This window comes from Ammospiza caudacuta, chromosome 1 (genome assembly GCF_027887145.1).
Source record: "Ammospiza caudacuta isolate bAmmCau1 chromosome 1, bAmmCau1.pri, whole genome shotgun sequence".
Lineage (NCBI taxonomy): Eukaryota > Metazoa > Chordata > Aves > Passeriformes > Passerellidae > Ammospiza > Ammospiza caudacuta.
The window spans coordinates 65,421,638-65,440,485 of NC_080593.1; the positions used below are offsets into that span (position 1 = coordinate 65,421,638).

The 18,848-nt window shown below is 42.2% G+C and overlaps 1 protein-coding gene across 1 annotated transcript in view; it reads left to right on the forward strand.

Moving 5' to 3' along the window:
- The window catches only part of JARID2 (jumonji and AT-rich interaction domain containing 2), a 211,761-nt gene that overhangs the window by 185,575 nt on the left and 7,338 nt on the right, over positions 1-18,848 (forward strand). The window contains exons 9-15 of the mRNA XM_058804908.1: positions 3,053-3,555; positions 8,610-8,702; positions 9,139-9,257; positions 9,391-9,461; positions 10,276-10,390; positions 13,619-13,724; positions 14,512-14,694. Coding sequence (XP_058660891.1) covers positions 3,053-3,555; positions 8,610-8,702; positions 9,139-9,257; positions 9,391-9,461; positions 10,276-10,390; positions 13,619-13,724; positions 14,512-14,694 — 1,190 coding nt within the window. The remainder of the gene's footprint in view (positions 1-3,052; positions 3,556-8,609; positions 8,703-9,138; positions 9,258-9,390; positions 9,462-10,275; positions 10,391-13,618; positions 13,725-14,511; positions 14,695-18,848) is intronic.

The following is an 18,848-nucleotide window of genomic DNA, read 5'->3' on the forward strand; positions in this document are numbered from 1 at the left end:
GCTCCCCCAACCTGCATGCTGCAACTCAAGGCTAGAGTTATGCCTTTGAGGCATGATCCGACCCGAGGCAGCTTTCGGCTGGTTGGATTAAAGGAGACGCTTTTCTGTTTAAACGATTCACAACACTTCCTTCCCCCGCCTCCTCCTTCTCAAACTTTGTTTTATATCACATATGGTAAGTGAGGGAAAATGCATAAAAGCACAGAAAATGATTGCAGACTTTATGGTAAACTGATGCAGGGCACAGCAGAGAAATAACAAAGTTTCAAGAAGGAGGAACGATAGCTTAGCACTATATTGCAATAGCCGTGCAAAAACGTTCAAGGAAATCTGAAAATTAAAATCACTCAAGCAGCAATAAATGAACATTTTGTATGCCTAATGTATGCAATGGTTGTATGCTAATGGAAAAAAATAATGAATTACATTTACATTGGCAAGAGAGAGAAGAAAATGTGCAAGACAGCTCGATTAACGCTCCTGGAACAATGTTAACTTTTTAATGAAATACCTTAACTTGGCATTAAGACGGCATTACTGTTAATTATTTGTATTATTTAAGCACCTAAGAGCCTAATGAATAGTCAAGGATTCTATTCTGCTGGGTGCCATATAACCAGAGCAAACAGTGGTCTCTTAAAAATTTGCATCCTATATATCCTTTCTGTGGTTAATTTCCTACCTATCCTGTGTTTAAAATCAAAAACAAAATGGAGAAAAGAAGCTGGAGATCATCAGTGCACAATGAGGAAGAATTTGTTGGTTCTGTCAGGAAACATATAAAATAATCTGTTGTTATAAATGCACAATTATTTAAGTAGACATGCATACATAGCCCTTCTCTCCAGGCCAAATCACTTTTCCACTGAAGTAAGTGGGACTTTTGCCAATGGCTTGTGTAGTGCCAGCTTTTGGTATTAAATGCATACCTGAAGATTTAAAATTTTCTTTTTTAAAATGGGCTTGCTCACTAAACAATTTAAAAGTATTCCTAACCTAGGAAAATTAAGGCAATTAAAAAAAAAAAGTTAAACACTGCTACTGCATAACGTGCCAGATCTCCTATTTAAGTCATTTTGCTATAGGTGCTTTCAAAGAACTCCTTTTTTTTGTTGTTGTTGGGTTCCCCCCCCCCCCCCCCTTTTTTTTTTTAATCTTTCAAGGAAAGTTTTAAGCAGCAAGCTTAGGTCGATCCTGGAAAACATCAGTCTGAGATATAAATGCTTCCAAAAGTTATGACTGTGTGAAATGGAATTATAATTGAGAGCATTTTGCAAACCTTAGCTGTAGGCTCTGGTTGAATGAAGTGCTACTCGAGCTCTAATACTGCAGAGTGATTATGAGTGATCATTCCATGATGCAGGAGAAAATTGAATTTTCAACAGTGCTGAAACTAGAACCTTAAACTGAGTGTGTGCTGGAGAAAACATATAATGGTAAATTTGGGCCACGCTTCTTTCCAAGTTTGGGAGTATGTTACCCAACTTTATGTAGAATGCTGAATCTGTTGGCATGGAAAGCCATCTCTTGAGTTCCACCTTCAGCTTATTTGTGGCTTGCATGTAGAAACCACTGACCAAAAAACTAACAGAATCCATCTTGAAAGTTACATTTATATTATATTATGTATGGAAGATTAAAGAGGAAAGAAAGAAAACTCTCCGAACTCATTTTGTTTTTTCTCCCCGCGGTATTTACTTTTTCTCAGCTTCAAGACCTTTTTATAACCTCCCCCACCCTATTCCCAAATGTACTAAATAGGATAAATTTGCTACCTCGTGGTCCTGCCTCCACCCTTAGATTCTACTCAAAGCCTTATGCTTGGTTTTGTCTGCAGCCAGACACCTTTGCCTTGTGCTTTGTGGGCAGTATAAATACAGCACAGGGTAGTTTGAAAAAAGCAATATGGCAGGATGATTTAAGATGATGTAACTGTGCATCCTACTGTAAATATTTACAATAATGTTGCTTCTTGCCCTTCTCTGTTGCAGTAGCATTTCTGAGTGCTCTGAAATGGCTGTGGCATGATGATTCTTTACTTTTCTCAAAGGCAAAGGGGAGACAGTGTGGCGGCAGAGATGTTGACGCTGGTTTTGTATTTATTCTCTTTTTCCCTTGAACAGCACCCTGTTGAATTGTAGGTGGTCTTCGGGCTGTTTCTTCACTCTTTCCACTGATGATTTATTTCTGTGCTTTCAGAGTATTTATGATGTTTCTTTTATTGTTCCTCATCCATTTGGCTGCTTTTTATGCTGCAGTTTGTGTAATTTTTTTTTTTTTGACTGGAGTGTGAAATGTGCTAGTCATCTTAAAACATACAAAACCAGAATGGAGTATAAAATATGGATGGCCTCAGACTGGAAGAATGATGTGTCTGAAACTTTTTATGTGGTTGCAGGCTCCAATCCCAAACAACCCTTGCCTCCCTTTGTTTTTTATATGTAATTTATTACCTGTAGTGAAATTAATAATGTGCTCCTTTTAAATACTAACTTCATTCAAGGTGTTGTGCAGATATTAGATAATTGTTATTTCACCTGCAGAAAGGATAGGTATTTGTCTTTCTGATGGCCAGTACCCCAGCTTGGCACTGGTTTTGTTTATTCCTGGTATGACCCAGACGTGGGACTGGTGGTGGGTGAGGGTGTGTGGGCTTTTACAGAGATGGGCAACCCTCATCTGCCCAGCCACTGGGTAATGACCAGGGCACAGATGCATGTTGAGGAGATAGCTTGGGGTGCTCTGAGAAAAGAAGGGCATGAAACTCAAGGAGGAGAGCAAACAGAATCACAGGGAAGGCTGTTGCAAGTAGCAGAATATAGCCTGTGAGTGAATTAAGCTGACAAAACAGTGCTGTGTGCCTCTCTTTAGCAGGAGGCATGTAAGAGAGGGACAATCCTGCTCTGGTGCCCAGGTGCCTGGAGCTGTCACGTCCCCCATGTGCCCAGCCTGGTAGCACATTTGGCATGAACTGCCCACAGGTAATCTAATCCTAATCTCCTCCTGTGTTTCCCTTTCCCTTCCTCTGCTGCCTGGCATGTGTGCACCCCAGGAGGCTGCGAGCTCGACCTGGCCTGCTTCGTCCAGCTGATCAACGAGATGGGGGGGATGCAGCAAGTGACTGACCTCAAGAAATGGAACAAGCTGGCAGACATGCTGCGCATCCCCAAAACTGCACAGGACAGGCTGGCCAAGCTACAAGAAGCCTACTGCCAGTACTTGCTCTCCTATGACTCCCTCTCCCCTGAGGAGCACAAGAAACTGGAGAAGGAGGTCTTGCTGGAAAAGGAAATCCTGGAGAAGAGGAAAGGACCTTTGGAGGGACATTCAGAGAATGCCTACAAGTTCCATTCCTTGCCCCGGTTTGAGCCCAAAAATGGACTCATCAATGGCGTGGTTCACAAAAATGGCTTCCGCAACAAGTTAAAAGAGGTCGATGTCCCACTGAAGACGGGCAGGCGGCGGCTCTTTGCTCAGGAAAAGGAGACCACGAAGGAGGACGAGGAGGAGGAGGAGGAGGGAGTGCTTAGCGACTTACACAAGTGTATATACAAGGTAATGAGGCTGGCCTGTTCTGTGGAGCCGGTGGTGCTGGTGTGTGGGTGGTGTCTGGGTGCACGCCCAGCTGCCTGAGGGGAGCTGTGGTGGGTTCCAGTGGCATCCCTGAGGCAGCAGGTATCATGGTTCTCATGGCCATGCAGTCTGGTGGCTTTATCCTGATGTGCCTGGCTCTTGCAGGATGTCTGGAAAAGCTGGGAGGCATTATTGTCATAACAAGATGCACTGGGCTCTGCCCCCCTTCATCTCCTTGTGAGAGGCTCCCTGAATACCTCTGCCCAATTATCCTTGCAGACACAGATTTTATTTTCATTTTCTAGTGACATTTAAAGTAATGTTCTGCTTTCTCATTCCTGCTTCTTGCAAATCTCTTGTTGAGTGAAGTAGTGCTGCACATCAAAATGAACATCACTGGAAATACTACATTTAGAAAGGGCACATTGAAATGCAAACATTATTTTCATGCATGATGCCAGACTTTGCTCAGTGCTAGCAGTCACATGGCTGCTCAGTCCTCCATATACCAAGTACATCCATTTGCAAAGGAATGCTGACTCTCTCACTGTATTTTATTTGGCAGTCTCCTGCTCTGGAGCAGGACTTGATGCTGCAACTCACAGTGCAATTTGGAGTTGAGTTGAATGGTGTAGCTGCGCTCTGAGAGAAATATAGCATTGAGTGTCCGTGCCCAGTAAAAGAATATGCTGTTCTTCCCCTTCCAATCTCACTTCCATCACCAGGAAATGAAGCCAGATAGCCCAAAATGACTTATTGTTAAGCTATTTAGGGACTGCATGAGCTCAGGACTTGGGCTTTAAAAGCCTGCTTCAGTTTTCTTTTGCAGTCTGTTATGATTTGTCAGCCCAAAAATTCTTTTTACTGGGGACTCTGGCCTCAATCCCACCTTTGAAAAGCAATCTCTTTGCCATGCTGCCCTTGAAGAGAAGCTTATCTAATGACTTTGTGAATAGTGAAGTGGCATTTCTGTGCTTAATATCCTGTGCTTAATGATGGTTAAATGAAAAACTTGATAAACCTTAACCTGACTGCTGCATGAACAACCTCAAACTTAGTGGGGGAATGCCTTTTTTTTCTTTTCCAGTGCAAGTCCCATTCAAAGTTCAGTAGATACAAAGCTACTCAAAAAGCAAGTTTGGGATTTGTGAGAAGTATCCCAATTAGATTTAGGAAGTAAAAAAAAAAAAAAGCAAGCAAGCAAAGTGTAGCTGGTATAACTAGTCTGAGTCTGCTGAGGACCAGGCCTTTACCCCAAAAGGCAGAGAGGTCCCAGAATTTCTGCTTGGTGACCAAAAAATGCTCTGGCAGTAGGGGCAGCATCAGAGCCTGTCTGAGTCTGACAATACCAGGTAGAAATACTTCTGTCCTGAGCATGGGAACACTGGGAAGTGTCTGTTTTGATCCCATCCCACGTTCTCTGTAGTGCAGAGACTGGGAGCTGCTGTCACAGGTGATGGACTCAGGGGAAGGCAGGGGGAAGCAAATCTCTGGTGGATTTCTGGAGAAATCCCTGCTGTGAAGCACCCTGTGAGACACGTGGTCAGCCTGAGTGCAGAGAGAGGAGTGAAGCTTAATTTCCACAGCACTCAGGGTAAAGCCCTGTAGGAGGACTGATGCATTAATACTGGTTATGTCACTTAGAGAAAGCCTCAAGACACAGAAATTATGCATTAAGCTTGATGCACCAGGGTAGCCCACAAGATGTAAAATTGATGTAGTTCATCACTAGGCTTTAAAAGACTGAGGGAATGTGGTGCTGGCATCAGTTGTAAGCAGAGAGTGCATCATGGCATTTAATGGAACAAGCCTTTTAAACCTGTGTGTGTGAATGGGGGAGTGTTCTTTGCCTAATAACATCTTCCTGAGAAAATTTGAAATTCATTAACAGAACCTGCCCTCATATTAGTTTCCAGTTTCCACATATGATGGGATTGTAATGGTTCCTTTTTAAAGCACATTGCTAATTCTAATTAAAAATGAAAAACACACATAAAACAAAACAAAAATTAAACCACAATAAACCCATGTATGTGAAAATGCCCAGGTCAATATCTTGAGGGCTGGAGGGAGCACATCATAATCATAGGGCTCTAGTCCAGTTTAGTCCATAAAGTCTGTTTTTCAGACTATGAAGACGCCATACATTTAGGATTTCTCACAGCAATTTCTGCCGTCAGCACATGCTTGAGCTGTTTTTAGCAAGAGACATGCAGTCTTCCAGGAGCAGTTACCACCATATCACATGTCAAGGTTAGAGTCAATCTCCTTTGTGTTAGGCTGACTTTCTGCCAGGACTCCCAAATTATTTTCAGTGTCTCTCCTTCCCAGGCTGTGAGGCTTGCTGTGCTTTTAGATGTGTGCTGCAGGCTGCTGTGCTTGCTTGCTTTACTCCCCAATAAGTGGTTTTTCTACCTGACGATTAAAATGTTGTCATTTCTAAGTGTGTGAGGTAAACTGCTGACATCAAAACAGCATCTGATGCAAGATTTTCACACTTTTTTCTCCAGTTTTAGCTCTGAAAATATTTTAAAAATCTTTACTGGTGCTGACTGAAAGCAGCAGTTGTTTCCATACAGAACAAACTGAAGGCATATTAGCAGATTCATTATAGAGGGATGCGCAGAAGAAATCACAATGCAGGTTTTGCCAGCCCTCCCATAAACAGTCATGGAAATCCTGTGCTGAGCTCTCTTCACCCAGAGACTTGGCATTTTCATACTCCACTTAATAGGAGACCCTCCTTTCCACCTGTGGCTATTGTGAAATCTCTGGTTTCAGCTCATATTTATGTTTGCTTTAATGTCTTTACCATTTATAGCTGTGCAGTGTCCTTCTCTCTGCCTTCCCTCTAGGCTTGGTGGTGGTGGTGATGCTCCCCTTGCGTGGGCTCTCATGGCCCCTGCATCAGACCTGAGAAGAATCAGGGGAGGAAATAGGAATTTCTTTTCTTAAGCCTTCCTCTCTTCTTGTCATAGAAACAGAGACTTTACTTTGTAGCTTGAAGCTCCTAGGACAGTTGTTGAACTGCTGAGATACTTTCCAGGGTGTTTGAAAGGTTATTTTGCTCCCCTGCAATTAATTTTGTGTTCTGGTTAGAATGCTCCATTAAAACATATAAAATTATTTTCTGTGTTGTCATCAGAAAATGTTACAAGATTCCTGAGATTTAAGAAAAAAACCAAACAGCACAAACAGGCAACCCTCAGCCATTTAATTTGTTTTACAGTTTTTAGGAGACTAAAAAGATACCAAATTCTTGGCAGAGGAAGAAATGGGAATATGCAATTTCAAAGGGTTAAAGTGTTCCACTTTTCCACTTTCTTTTTTCTTGCTCGCTTTATACTTCTATTTTCTTTCTTGTCTTGTGTATCTGAGAAATGGAAAGACGTGGCTAATCTTGGAAGATGAGGCGTTAATTTTGTTTTCTGCATAAGACGAGAGGAGGAGGCAGGGCCTGGGAGGCGGCAGCTGCTGCAGTGCTGGTTTGCTGCCGGTGGCGGCGGAGCCTTGGTGCAGGCCCTGCCTTTACGAGAGGTTTTGTTGTAAAAGGCTGCCACAATAAACCCTTCACAAGGGCATTAAAAGATGAAGGAAATTGCTTATTGGATCACAGAGAATCCAGCTCTGAAGTTTATGGGAAGCAGAGTGCCCCAGGCCCTGGGCATTTCACAAACTTTTCTTTTGCTAAAGCTAATTATGCGGCATTCAATTTAAAAAGTGACAACGTTACAGCCATATGAGCAGAGTGATAGACTTGGCCTGTGGGGGAAAGCTGCTTTTATAGTTCTTTCTAGTTTACTCTTGGACATAGTTATTAAATAAATTAAACACAAGAAAAGGCTGAAGTGGTTTGGCAGATCTGCTTCATAATTGAAAAACTAGCTAGAAAGGTAACAGTCCAAATAATAAAACCCATTTATGCAGAGTTTTTAAGCCTGTGCTTGCTCAGATGAGCAGTCAGGGGGCACAATGGGAAGGAGCAGTGGATCTGGTGAGGGGGCACAGACATTTTGTACTCCCTGTTTGCAGAGGGTGCTGTCTCTGCCTGCAGCAGTGCCCTCAGCCCCTGTGTGGTGCCTGCCAGCTCTCCTGGCATGCAGCTTCCCAGCGTCCTCCTCCTGCCCTGGAGCACAGGAGCCAACAGAGGTGTTCCTGTCTGGGCACACCCTGATGTCAGGGCTGAAAGGAGCAGGGGGGTTCCCGTGCTCTTGCCTCCAAAGCCATTGGATGGTGCTTCCCAGGGCTTCTGGAGGTGTAGGTGTGCAGGAAAGCAGGTGCCTGAAAATTTGGGGCTAGCTCAAGCAGAAAACCAAGTCAGAGCCTCTTCTTGTACAGCTCCTGCAGCAGTGCCAAGAATGAAAGCACTTATTCAGCAATTTTACTGTGTTTTCCTTTCTCTAACTTTGTAATAACAGGTCTTGGTTCCTTGGCATTTTTACTGCTTTTATTGAATTGAGCATAACTAGTTTTTGAAAGCAAGTGATTACAGTAATCCTGGCAAACTCTGCTTTTTGTGACGCTCTTCCACCACATACAACATTTGATGCTGAGCATTTCCGTGAATTTTCTAGGTCTTTTTTCACCTGCTCCTTGTACATGAAGAGCATGGCCACATAGTCCCTGGATAATGTACTGGATAATGTAAATTGCTGTACATTACTGGATAAAGTAAATTTTGACTGGCTGCATACTGGGTTTGTTGCAACCTGTCATAGGGATCTGGGCCATGTCCATCCTCTGTATTCATCAAACACCAAGTGTTGTGCTGGACAAAGCAATGTTTCTTCTGGGAACATTCAGTTGGCCTTTTTACATGGTGGGTTTGGGAAGTTCATGTGATTGAATTTCTGTATCTTCTGAGGTATTTTCTCTCAGCAACAAAATGACCTTTAGACCCATACTTCTGGAGACTTCACCCTCTTTCCCTCTGTTTTCATCTGGGATCGAGTCTGTAAGGATAAGAGTGAGGGCATGGGGAAAAGTAGGCTTGTTTTTTTATTTTCACTTTTTAATTTTATTTTATTTTTCCACAGGGTAGGTCTGTTTCTTTAACAACCTTCTACCGAACAGCAAGAAACATCATGAACATGTGCTTCACAAAGGAGCCTACAGTAGCTGAAGTAGAGGTGAGGCCAGCACAAGGGGTGGTAAAGGGTTTTGTTTCAGGCCACTGAGAATGGGGATTCAGGATAGTTGATTTTCAAGCATTTCTCTAATCAGTTTAAGGCTGTCTAGTTTAGAATTTTAAAAAGAAATTTAAATAGACATGGTGCTGATTTTTCTTTTTTAAAATATTTGAACGTTTTTAATAAAGGTATTGATGAGTTGAGGAGGAGAAAGAATTCTTAATCTGACATGTGCTGAAACACAGAAAGCAAGGGAATCTAAATTTTGCCTGCCTTATTGTGACTTCCAGTTATTTATATGCTTATTTTAAAGCCATAGTTTATGTTGATTTACACTGAGGTCATGAAAGCCTTGTAAATTTCTGGGGTTTATGTTTTAATGAGAGATACCTTGTTCAGCAAATTTAAAATGCATTACTGCTTTCTCTTACCACAGCAAGAATACTGGCGGATAGTGGAACAGAAAGATTGCCATGTAGCAGTGCATTGTGGAAAAGTAGATACCAACACCCATGGGAGTGGTTTTCCTGTGGGAAAATCTGAACCATTTTCAAGGTAAGATCTCCAAATCCATCCTCTTTATTGCCTCACTCACTCCTGAGCAGAGCCCAGCAGAGCAGCTTGGCACTGGGAGTGTTGGCATTGGGAATGTGCACTGACTGTGTCCCTCTGTGTCACCCTCAAACAGGCATGGGTGGAACCTCACAGTCCTTCCTAATAATACAGGATCCATCCTGCGACATCTTGGTGCTGTGCCTGGTAAGCAAGTCCCTTCTCTGCTCGTGTCAGTGTCCTCTGAGTGTGGTGCTGTGGGCACCAAGTGCCTCTCCCTCTTCCTGCCCCCCTGTTCCCCAGCTGAGTGAACAGACAGGCAGTTGTACGTAGGAGGTGTTGTTTAAAGGGGAGAAGGCAGCCATGCAGATAAAGGATTAATGAGCAGTTGAGACCCTGTTCCTGGGAGAAACTTGTACCTGCTGTATCCCTTGGTGTTCTTGCCAGGCTGTCAGTGTTCTTGTGTGTCAGGACAGAGCTGTGCTACTTCCACACTTGCAAAATGTAGTCTGTAGCACTGGGAAAAGCAGCACACACATTTTCTAAATTAATTGACAGATTCTCCAGCTGCCTATACACCATTGCAGTTTACTGATAAGAAACATTGGAAGCACAGTGGAATCTCCTGTTGAGATCAGGTGTTGAGCCTGAACAAACCAGCTGGGAAACAAGAGGGTACCTGTTGAAAGGCTTGACATGAAGCAACCTCCTCTGATCAATGGCAGTGAGCTTTAATTATGGGTATTTGTGAATTCTCCTAAGAATAAAAGTTTTATACAACTATTAGAAGACAAACGTGTTCAAGGATACTGCAGTTGGCTGCTAGATATTTTCTTAGTGGAAAATGCTGGATTTGTTTAATTACTCCCTGTAAATTATTCACTCTGATAGGAAGATTTATAACTTCAAGGGTCAGCTAACAGAGAGAATAAGATTTTTTATTTAAATGCCCTCTCAAACTGTCTTTTACTGAACAAACTGAAGTTTGTTCAAAACTCATTTTTCAATCTCTTTGTTTTAGGAGTGACGATTCCTTGGCTAAATATTGGCATGGTCTTTTCTACCTCATGCTGGTCTCGAGACCAAAATCACCTTCCATACATTGACTACTTACACACTGGTGCTGATTGCATTTGGTAGGTATTCCCGTGGCTTTTCTTCACATTCCCTGCAGTGGCTGCCTGTAGGCTGGTGTTAGTAGCAGCTTGTGTAGTACTTTTGTCTGAGGGAATTTCACCTAGAGGGTCCAGTGTGTGTGTGTGTGTGTTGTTGGGGTTTCCAGTCTTAATGGGAAAATGTGGTACAAACTTAGGAGATGAAAACCCCTTTCCTGGAAGAAAAGTTTCACTTGGTATTCCATGGTCTATTCTGGTGTCTTGATGTCCCCATGGTGGCAGTGGCATCATGGACTGCTCTTTATGCATATGCAAAGTGTGTTCTCACACATTTCTCAGATGCTGCTGATGTCAGGGGTGCTGGTCCAGCTGTCACTGGAAAAGCACATGGCCCAATGAAAAGGATTTGAAATCTGGAGAAAACCATGAAAGCAGGATCTCCCCTCTCTCTCTAGATGTGTTAAGTTGAAGAGATGTTCTGTATGTGGTCCTTTCAAGGGGTGAAGGTGTAACTTTTGGATTATGCTGCAGACCTGGGAGTTTGTCACTTTCTGTCATGGGCATTTCATGCTCTTCTCCCTGTTCTGTGAATCAGGAATGTGTAATCTTTTATAATAGTATACTGTCAGGACAGATCACTGAGCAAACTACATTGTCCTCAACCTTAGCTGAGTCTGTTTCTCTCTAAAACATTAATCTAGTCTTAAATGACAGTAAATTCCAAACAGAAGCTGTTCAAGAATCCCCTAATTAAGTTCTGAGGCCACTCTTCATGCTGTGTGTCAAAACATGTGACTCTTGGGATTGAACAGGCTTGCATGCAGAGAGCTCAAATTTTAGGAAAGACTAGTGTTCTGTTTTTTGAATCCAAGAAGAATAAAAAGCCATTTGCTTTATCTTGATGGACTTATACAGATGAGTACATAGCTTAAGGCCTCTTTGTGATGATAGCCTTGATGAAACAGGCATAGTAGGCAGGAATAGCTCATAAGAGGGAAGTGAAACTCCTTTATCTGTTGAAGCTATTCTTCAGCAAGGCTGCCAGCCTGAAGTGTCAGGCTAGTATTCATTAGCTCAATACAACTTTTAATAGTGCAATAAAGCACCCAGCTGTGTTAGGAGAAGATGAATTTAATATCTCCAGGTCTGCTGTGGAGCAGCTCTGACAGCCTTGCCTTCAGTCACTGCTTTGGGGACAACAAAGTGGCCACTGGGCTCCAAACATCTCCTCTGTCTTGCCAAGTCCTTCTACCACCCAGAAATCTTCTTTCCAAGGACAGATCCTTGTGCTACTCAAACCACTTTGCTTACCTGCAGATTGCTCAGCTCACTCTCTAATTTCTCAGGTTTTACCTCTTGGAGATTAACCAGGGGAGAACTCAATTTGCATGCAGGGCAGAGGTCAGTGACCTAACCTTTTTATTCTGGAGGGATCCTCAATGCCCATTAAAAGAGAGAAGGAAATCTTGTTCTGCCAAGATATTCAGAAGTCTACACTGGCTGCTCACTTCCCATTTTTATAGGTACGTCAGGAATTGCAGATGAGTGCAATTGCAGCATGCACCAGTTGCAAAGGATCTCATTCCCCTTTATGCCCCAGGTATTCAGTTCCATGCACTTCTGTGCTGCCTCTCCTCTTCACACAACCTTCCCAAGCATTTTCCTGCGCCTGTCTTGTGAGGGACTGTGTGCTTGAATCAGCCATATTTTCTGACTCTAAAAGAGAAGAGTGGGTTCAAATTTAAAATACTTTCATCCCTGTAACTGGAGTGATACACCACACCTGGGGAGCTGTACTGAAGCTGTCATTGTTAGCAACAAAGTATTTGAGACACAGCATACATGTTTTTTACTCGTTCCAAGATAAAGTTCTTCTTCTAGTTCACCTCTCTATAACCCTGGGAGTTCTTAGCAAGGTCCTGACCATTGTCAATATATCTGTAAGGAGTTGGTCTTTGTGCACCTGGGCAACCAGCTCAATAAACTCTTACTGTGGCTGCAGTTAGCCACAGCAGATAATGTCATGTCTTCTGCCTCTTGGTTTGAGGATCAACAAACACAAATCAAAGTCATCATCAGTAGAGTGAACAGTGAGGAGGTGTTCAGATCATAGGAAGTGCAGCCTCCTACAGACTCTACCCTGTGTGATGCACATGGAGTTAGTGCATGTTATGGGCAAGTACCCTGACAAGGTGTGTAAGGCCAGCAGAACCCTTCATGAAGTTGCTGGAGAGATCAGATGAATGGCAGGAAGACTACCAGTTCCCCAAACATCATTCCAGCCTCATTCTCTTGTTCCGAATTTGGAAAAACAACTCTGTGTGTGTTACTGGTGTGGGGGCAGATGGACTCCAGGTTGAGGTCTCATTGCCTGAAGAGTAAGGGTAACTCATGGGGAAGGTGGAGATGCTTTTGACTTGCCTGAGCACCACCCCTCAGATAGGCTGCAGGCAAGAGCAGTGACCAGTTGTCACCATATCGCCTCCCTGCATCCAGGAAAACAGCAGATTTCTGGATGCGTGGCTCTAAGAGACTCCTGTGTTACTTCTTGTCATTCTGCTGAGGGAGCAGTGCTGGCAGTGAGCACAAGAGGACAGCTGCTTCCTTGGCTTCTAAGCAGAGGAGGATGTGCAACTTGGCGGATTCCCTGCAGAGTTTGAAACCTTTCCTGCCACTTTGGCTGCTCTTAGTCAGGTCTTGTGTTGGAAGGGAGAGGAGGGATGTGGGATTTGTTCAGTAAGCAAGGCAAGAAGGTCTTAGGCAACTTAATGCACTAACAGTAGAGGGAAATTGTGATTTCTTGACTGTTACAAACAGAAAATGTTACTAAATGTGAAGATCCTTTGGTTGGTTATAAATACAGTCTTTTATGGTAAAGATAACAACATATATTGGTGCTCACAAGATGCAAACTTCTGTCCATAATTAGCTGGTTTGGTGCTATTAAAATGACCATCAGTCTGTTGCTGGTTTCTCTCCTCTGACTCTACAGAGGACTGAGTTTTCTTTCACATTTCTGGTTTGGGGATTTTGTGTCTTCTGATACTTGCTGAACACAATCAGACTGAGTCTGAATAAACAGCTTCCCTTCAATCCTCAGTGTTTTACCAAAAGAGCTGTGTGTGATACCCTGTGTTGAATTTCTTTCTTCTAATCAATGTGCTGCTCTGAATTGTCTGTTACTGTGTAGCTGTGGACTGGTATTTACTCCACAGTAAATCTTTCTCTTTTCCTCTGACAAAACAACAGGTATTGCATTCCTGCTGCGGAGGAGAACAAACTTGATGATGTGGTACATACCCTGCTGCAAGCCAACGGCACTCCAGGGCTGGAAATGCTTGAAAGTAATGTAATGGTAGGTTAACACTGGGAGAGCTGTTCCCATTTGAGAACCCCAGGCTATTCAGGAGGCTGGTTGGTTGGGAATTTATTTTGGTTTTGTCTTACACTGCAGTAATGCAGAGGGGGCTACTTTCGTTTGCAGTGTTTACCTATGTGGTATTTTTCCAACAAGGCTGTTATTATGTATTAATATAAAAACAAACATGTAAGTGTAATAAATGTCCATTTTTTAATACTATCTGTAATGTATTTAGCCTCGCAAAGGGAGTAGGATTTAATCAATTCATCTGCCATGACTGATATCTTATGATGCCAGCATGGATAGGAGAAATCTAATACTTTAGTATTTTTGCTTCCTTTGTTTATCTTTTTGATAACAATTTATTTTTAGTGCATTTAAATACAAATTGGGGAGCCCATAACAAAAAACCGTGCCTTGGTTACCCATGTTAACATCTCACAGAAGTGCAGCAGCACAATGGATTTAGTGCCAAGTCGGAAAAGATCAGATGGAAAGCTGAATGATCTGCATTGCTCCCTGTAGGAGCAGACAGTGTTCTGTCCTTGGGCATGGGGGAGTTTAAGGTGTTGGTTTGAGGAGAGAGAAGCATTTCTGCAGTAGTCACTGCAGACCCTGAGGTTTGGCACGTGCGGAATGGGAGAGGGAAAGCAGCTGGAGCAGAGCTGTTCCCAGAGCACAGCTTTGCTCCACGAGCTGCAGCATGGCAGCACACAGCCAGGAAGGAAGTTCCCATTGATTTCTTTTCTCTCTCTTTTTTTTTTTCCCCATGTCTTTCCAGATCTCCCCAGAGGTCTTGTGCAAGGAGGGGATCAGGGTGCACCGTACTGTACAGCAGAGCGGGCAGTTTGTTGTCTGTTTTCCTGGATCCTTTGTGTCCAAAGTATGTTGTGGCTATAGTGTTTCCGAATCGGTGCACTTTGCTACCACCCAGTGGACAAGTATGGGCTTTAAAACAGCCAAGGTAAGTTGAGAAAAGGAGTTAAAATGGATTCACGGCCCTGCCATCTAAAAGGACAGCAGACATTCCAGGATTTGGTAGCATTATGACAGTAGTGCTACAACGTCTGTTTTTCTGGACTACTAAATAAACAAAAAAAAAAAGGAAAAAAATTCTGCAAGGCATAAGGCGATCCAGTGTTGTCAGAAAAGTGACTGAGTTGTTAACTGACAGATAAAGACTTGTGTATATACAAAAAAAATCAGAAGATTGTTGTGCCTGCAGACCAGTTTGCAAGGAAGTGTTTCAAAAACCCCTTCAGAGCTAATGATTATACATTGTATTATGCTTACTAATATTTTTTTTAAGTGATGTTTTCTAGAACCATTAGAATCTCAGGTGCAAATATCTGAATAACTGTGCTTGTTAGCTCCTATGGTAGGCAGAGTCAGTTAATACTCACAGATGTATTGCTTGTTTTTCTCTGCCCCTTCATTCAGGAAAAGCTGTTGATCAGGGCAATTTCAATTTAATAGACTTGAAAATCCTTAAGTTCACTGACCAGCCCATCCAATACCAGATGTAAATAAATAACCCTCCCATTCCCTTCTCACACCAAGGCAGGTTGCCTGCAGAAACAGGTGATTTGTCCAATCATCATGATCCTGGCTACATTTCTGTGTTCTTGGACAAAGCATTTACGTCACTAATTGCGTTCCCAACCTTCTGAAATACACTCTGGGTTACAGATACTATTTTGGTAGTGTTTTATAGCTAAGCCACTAGTAAATTATCCTTTACAGCTTCAGACCAAGTTACTAAGTAATTAACTGTAATATGTCCACAGTTAGGGATTGCTTCTTTAGGGTAAATGGAATTCTTCCAGCCTGGTTATACTAACTGTATATTAACTTAGTTTGAAATAAAAGGTTATTTTATTATGTATTTATTTTGGGGGAAGGTGGGAATTGTGTATATCTATAGGTAAGGCATAAGAATCCTGAGCTAACCTTTCCTGTCTGAACGTACATGATTATATTAACTCCATGTGCTGTATTTATCTCTCTACTGAACGCTTGTTTGATATCGTGAAAATGCTACTCCTGTAAGAGACAGAAATCACTATGCAGCAATTAAACAGCTCTTGGTGCCTCAAATTTTGAAGAACAGTTTCTTTTGATTAATTCTTAAGAGCTTTGCACTGGGTAAATATAAGCTGGCTGAAATCCCACAGATAACAGTCTATGATAGCCTACCTTGGAAATTCAAGTCACAGCTCTCACAAACTTTACAAGAACTACAGATAACATGTTTGTATCTAAACAACTTATGAAACATCTACTGCATTGTTCTTTTACTTCCCTTTTTTTTTCTTTTTCCCTTTCTGTCCTCAAACTGTCTTGTGTTCTGAATTCCCTTTAATTTTGGAGATTATTCTTTGGTTCCTCCACTTTGACAAGGCACTTTGCCATCTTTGCCACAATGCTGGCCAGGATTGTGCTTCCCAGAGGTGGTGAGATGTTGTGTGTAATGGGCAAGATTCCCCTTTTGGACTGTGAAATGAACTCTGATAAACAACTGTACCTTCTGTCTGTTCGTTCTCCACAGCAATACTGACAATTTTTAGCATTTGATAAATTAACTTTGTTTTCATCCTGTGACACTGTGACCTGATTTTTTTATAGTGACTCTCTTTATATTACTAAAATGATGTTGTTTCACTTCTGTATTGAATGACTGCTCAATCTCCTTTAATACATGAAAAAATGAAATTCTGCATCTGAAATTGCATTGATTTCAGTCTTACAAGCACTCTGGAAAATCTGTTGGAATAAAAGAGTTTATATAAACACCTGTGTAAGGCGACAGTCAGGTTTAAACTAGACCATATTTGGTTGCTGGTTTTTAAAAGCACCCTAAGAGCTCTTGAAATGTTAAGGTAAGGATAAGAAGAAGATTTAGACTTGTGGTGGAAGAGTGTATGTTTGGAGTGGCAAAGGGATAACTCCATAGCTTCAAATAAGGCATTGGGCAAAGTCAGTGAAACTCATTTAGGAAACTGAAGTACAGAATGTTGGACTAAATGAAGGCACTCTGGGTTAGGGGTTTGGAAATAAGAGGGAATGTGTGGTTTTACAGGAGGGCTTTGGTGCTCTTAAGGCCTACCAGAAACTGGGTGGCTCAGGTGGTATTGTAATACAAGAGGAAGAAGTACATAGGAAAGATGGAGTTAGTCTTGCAGCTGGAGCAGCACTGCCGCACACTCGGGAGAGCCCACAGTCCATAAGCCAGGTTTAACTCTGTTACCAGTGACACAATCCCTGTGCACTGATCTCCCAAATAGGAAAGTTGTATTAGTGCTGTACTCCCTGGCCATCCATGGAAGATGCTGGCAGGGGCTGGACAATTATTTCCCTGCCTCCAGTTTTAGTTGGGGTGAGGAACATGCCTTTAGAACACCACAGGTTTCCCACTCCTTGGCTCCTGTCACAGAGCTGCCCCACCCTGAGCACATGGGGCTCCTTCAGATGAAACTAAAGGGAACATGGTCCTACAGGAGTGTACCTGATGTCCTCACTAGAAAAGAACTGTACTGTGGTGGAGAGCAGAGATTAAGAACCTTGGAAGAGCAGTAAAATGCTAAATAACCACTGCTGTGGAAGTAAATGTGCAAAAAAATAAGAACAATGAACCACTGTGGTGGCTTTTGCAGCAAGATCATGGCCTCCAGCCCTTGAAACTTTTGAAAGTAGGTAAGGACAAGAGTTGCAGCTGAGAGAGTCTGTGAGCATTTTTGGGAGAAAAAGCTTATAAATAAATAGAGAGGTGAAGTTCACACACCAAAAAAAAAAACTGATTTAAATAAAAGCAGAGGATGGGTCAGTTTTTATCATTAAGGGAGGAGATCTCTTTCTGCATTCTTCAGGAGTTTGTTCTAGTACAGTTTAATGTATCCATAAATAATCTAGGAAAGGAAGTTAATAGCAAAGCTAATCCTTTATGCTGAGGATATTAACAGTAATGGCAGCAAAAATTAAAGCTATGAAGTGTTACAGAAAGATCTCATGATACCGAGTGATGCAAGTGAGAAAATGGTAGATGAAGTTCAGTGTTGATAAATACTAAATTTAAAAACATAATCCTAATGTGACAGATACAGAGATGGGCTCTGAATGATGGACTCTTGCTACTGAGAAAAGATAGATTCCTATGGAGCTGTCAGTCAAGTGCTCTGGAGTGGCATAACAAAAATACATCGAGTGTTAAGAATTAGAAGGAGAGAATAGATAACAAAGCAGAAGCTGCTCTGCACTGTGTAGTCTTGGAGGCTTGTGTAATTCAGAGCCCCTAATTACAGAAGGAATGTAGAGGAACTAGAAAAGCACAGCAGAGATCAATGGTTAAAATTATTAATTAGCCTCTGCATTAAATACAAGAGTACTACTCAGCCTGGAAAATGAATGACCAAGAGATGTCTGAGAGCAAGAGAGATCACAAGTGTCAGGCTGATGACAATTATAATGTGAATGTTCACTGACTTCTGTGACAATGAAAAATGTGTCACTAAAAGAAATAATCAGGCAGCAGTACAAGTCTGTTGTAAAATACTTACCTGTGTATTTCACTACTGTATGGAAGAGAAAAAAGTACCTAGTTTCAGAAATTCAGATAAAGGCAGAGATGCAGCAAGTTGTGCTAAACCCTGCTCGAGCTCAGGGTGTCCCTGAACTGTCACCCGGCTGGAGCTGACCTTGCTTTCTTGTCCAGCCACCCACTGTGGCCTTTACTCTGGCTCTGTGTGTTGCCTATGCAGAATTTTTCCCTGGATGAGAGTCTGTTCTTGTGTACGCAGCCTCAGACTAAGCGAAACTAACATGGAAAAATCTTCCCATACCACTCCTAACAGTGCAGCTGTTCCAACCCCACGGAGGGTCTAGCAGAGCAAATGGCTTCTGAAAAATACTTGTTTTACTCTGAACCTCTTTTGAACCCTTTTTGGTCAGCAAAGGCTGCTATTCCATTTTAATGTGATAGTAATCACTTGAATGCATGCAGTGGGTGCTATTAAAAATGATTAATTTTATGATACATTGGTTGTGAAAAAAGAAATACCCAGAGCATGTAATTAAAAAAAAATTAAAGTAAAAAAATTTAAAATCTTCAGGGTTGTGTGTGCT